The sequence below is a fragment of the Ammospiza caudacuta genome, unplaced genomic scaffold, assembly GCF_027887145.1.
Source record: "Ammospiza caudacuta isolate bAmmCau1 unplaced genomic scaffold, bAmmCau1.pri scaffold_39, whole genome shotgun sequence".
NCBI lineage: Eukaryota > Metazoa > Chordata > Aves > Passeriformes > Passerellidae > Ammospiza > Ammospiza caudacuta.
In genome coordinates, this window is record NW_026683124.1 from 1,084,519 (window position 1) to 1,087,880 (window position 3,362).

The following is a 3,362-nucleotide window of genomic DNA, read 5'->3' on the forward strand; positions in this document are numbered from 1 at the left end:
GCACCTGTGTTGGCCCAGCAGTTTTGAGTGCGCTGGGGCACAGGGAGCCCTGTTTTCCCTCTGGGCTCCCAATGTTCAGCCTGAGAGCAATGCTAAGAACAGGACTTCTGTCCCTTCTAAAAAACACACAGTTACTTTGTAGCCCAAAGCTCACTGAAAAAAAAAAAAAAAAAAAAAGGTAGATGAAATTTCCCCAGAGAAAGAGAACCAATTTTTAGTGGTTGTGTAAGAAAATAGCATAGCATTGAATGAAGGTATTTTGTCCAAATTGTCAATGTTGTCTTTGACTAGCTCAAAATGTCCAGAATCAAAAAATGTCCAACAGCAGCTCCATCAGGCACTTCCTCCTGCTGGCATTGGCAGACACACGGCAGCTGCAGCTCCTGCACTTCTGCCTCTTGCTGGGCATCTCCCTGGCTACCATCCTGGGCAACGGCCTCATCATCAGCGCCGTAGCCTGCGGCCACCACCTGCACACGCCCATGTTCTTCTTCCTGCTCAACCTGGCCCTCAGCGACCTGGGCTCCATCTGCACCACTGTCCCCAAAGCCATGCACAATTCCCTCTGGGACACCAGGGATGTGTCCTACACAGGATGTGCTGCCCAAGTATTTCTGCTCATCTTCTTCATGGGAGTAGAGCTTTCTCTCCTGACCATCATGTGCTACGACCGCTACGTGTCCATCTGCAAACCCCTGCACTACGGGACCCTCCTGGGCAGCAGAGCTTGTGCCCACATGGCAGCAGCTGCCTGGGCCAGTGCCTTTCTCAATGCTCTCATGCACACGGCCAATACATTTTCCCTGCCCCTGTGCCATGGCAATGCCCTGGGCCAGTTCTTCTGTGATGTGCCCCCAGTCCTCAAGCTCTCCTGCTCACACACCAGCGTCCTCCGAAAGCTGGGACTCAGTGCAGTTAGTGCCTGTTCAGCATTTGGCTGTTTTGTGTTCATTGTTTTCTCCTACGTGCAGATCTTCAGGGCTGTGCTGAGGATCCCCTCTGAGCAGGGACGGCACAAAGCCTTTTCCACCTGCCTCCCTCACCTGGCTGTGCTCTCCCTGTTCCTCAGCACTGCAGCGTTTGCCTACCTGAAGCCCCTCTCCATCTCCTCCCCAACCCTGGATCTGGCCCTGTCAGTTCTGTATTCGGTGGTGCCTCCAGCCCTGAACCCCCTCATCTACAGCCTGAGGAACCAGGAGCTCAAGGCTGCAGTGTGGAGACTGATGACTAGACAATGTAAGAAACATTGAACTGCTGGACAGTTTCTGAGAATAACTTGTAATAAAAGTTGTCTTTGATATTTCTTGTTGGCTTCATTTTGGAGCTTCTTTTTCGTTGTTTACCATTTTTAATGTTGTCCCTAAACGAAAGCAATCAATTTTGCCATATATCATTTTGTTTCTCCACACTTCCACTGTGACCTGCGGACTGTGTCAGTGAGGAGCTGTGCTCTTGATACCTTTAAATGAAATAAAGGATTTATTTCATATGAAGCAATCAAGAACATAGATCCTCACTGCCACAGTCCAGCAAAGTTTTCGCTGGAGATCCCCCTTTTGTTGCCTTCTCTGCACAGTGCAGCAATGTCTGTGTGCCGAGCTGGGGGCAGATCAGGGCTGGACCAGCAGCTGTGCCCAGCAGCAGCAGCACTTGGTGTTGCCAGTGCTGCTGCCGTGGCCCTGCCCCGCTGCCCTGGTGGCCCTGGTGTTGCTGCAGGGCCTGAGTGCTCTCAGGGCCGGGCACAGCCCTGGGGGTGGCAGTGCCGGGGCTGCAGCAGGGACAGCCCATGGACACTGCTGGGGCAGCGCTGACGCCTCAGGCCAGGCCCTGGGGGCTCCAGGCTCCTTGCCCAGTCTCTCTAAAGAACACGGCCAATTCTCAGCACTGAAAAGCCCCGTGAACAGCCCATTGCAGTTGGTGTGGGGACATGGTCCAGAGGCACAAATGCCATCAGCCCCTGGGGCCAGCAAGGGCTGGGGGAACACCAGGGAAACCACTCAGCTTTGTCCTGGCCTCTGCAGTCAGCCAGAAAGTTTGTTCCCATCTGCTGGGAGTTTCCTGTCCCACTGCAGACGCTGTTGCTCAGAGCCAGGGCTGCCTGGCAGCCACTCCCAAACTGCCCTGAGCATTTCCTTTGCTTCATCCTGGCTTTCTTTACTCTGTCTGGCACAAATCTCTTCCTGTGTCCCAGCCCTGTTCCCTCTCCTGCAAACAGCCCATCCCTGTTTGCCCCTTCCTCTCTGGCCCCACTCCCCATTGCAGTTCCTGACTTGGCCCCATGGGAACATCCCTTGGGCAGCAGGATCATCCTACAAGTGCTGCAGGAATTGTCTGCAGGCTCCTGCAGTGCCTGGTGCTGCTCCCTTGCCAGAGGCACCCCAGGCCAGGGGGGCACATCTGGGCTGCTGTGTCTGGCTCTGGGGCTCCCTGTTCTGGGCAGTGAGGAGGAGCTGCAGAGGCTCTGCAGGACTGACAGGATGGGCTTTGGGGCTGGCAGGAGAAGCTGAGGGACCTGGGCTGCTGGAGCTGCTGAAGAGGAGGCCCAGGGCTCATCTTGCAACTGCTCCAAAGGTGGTTTCAGAGAATCCCAGATTCAGCAAGGTTGGAAAAGACCTTGGAGATTATCAAGTCCAACCTGTGTCCCGACACTGCTTGTCTTCCCTGAGCCTCTTCTTCTCCAGGAAAAACAACCCCAGGTGCCTCAGCCACTCCTCAAAGCTCTTGTGTTCCAGACCCCTCCACAACCTTGTTGCCCTTCTCTGGAAATGTTGCAGCCCCTCCATGTCCTTCTGGGAGCCCAGAACTGGACAAAGCATTTAAGGAGCTGCCCAACCAGTGCTGACCACAGGGGAAGAATCACTGCCCTGCTCCTCCTGGCCACACCATTCCTGATCCAGGCCAGGAGCCATTGGCCTTCTTGCCCACCTGGGCACACTGCTGCCTCATGTCCAGCCTGCTGTCCATCAGTCCCTGCAGGTCCCTTTCTGCCTGGCTGCTGTCCAGCCACTCTGTGCCCTGCCTGTAGTGCTACAGGGGTTGTGGCCAAAGTGGAGGACCCAGCACTTGGACTTGTTAAACCTCACCTTGTTGGATTTGGGCCCTGGATCCAGCCTGTCCAGGCCCCTGTGGAGAGCCCTCCTACCCTCCAGCAGATCTACATTCCCAGCCAACTTGGTGTCACCACGGTTCCATGAGGCCCCAGAGTGTCCCAATGGTCTCCATGATTCCATGAGGCCTCCCAGTGTCACAATGTTTTTTCTGGTTCCCTGGCATCCCTTGGTGTCACAATCTCACCATGTCCCCCAAGGCCCTGCAGTGTCACAATGGACTCTTGGTTCCACGAGGTCTGGCAGTGCAGCAAT

The 3,362-nt window shown here is 55.2% G+C and overlaps 1 protein-coding gene across 1 annotated transcript; it reads left to right on the forward strand.

The window, feature by feature from the left end:
• The first annotated feature begins 314 nt into the window (after window positions 1-314).
• On the forward strand, window positions 315-1,250 carry LOC131571898 (olfactory receptor 14C36-like). Its single transcript, XM_058824651.1, has one exon. It carries the CDS (start codon window positions 315-317, stop codon window positions 1,248-1,250), a length of 936 nt encoding a protein of 311 aa, XP_058680634.1.
• Window positions 1,251-3,362: the final 2,112 nt, after the last annotated feature.

Coding starts and splice junctions, on each gene's coding strand:
- LOC131571898 (XM_058824651.1), top strand. CDS start 315: ATGTCCAACAGCAGCTCCATCAGGCACTTCCTCCTGCTGGCATTGGCA.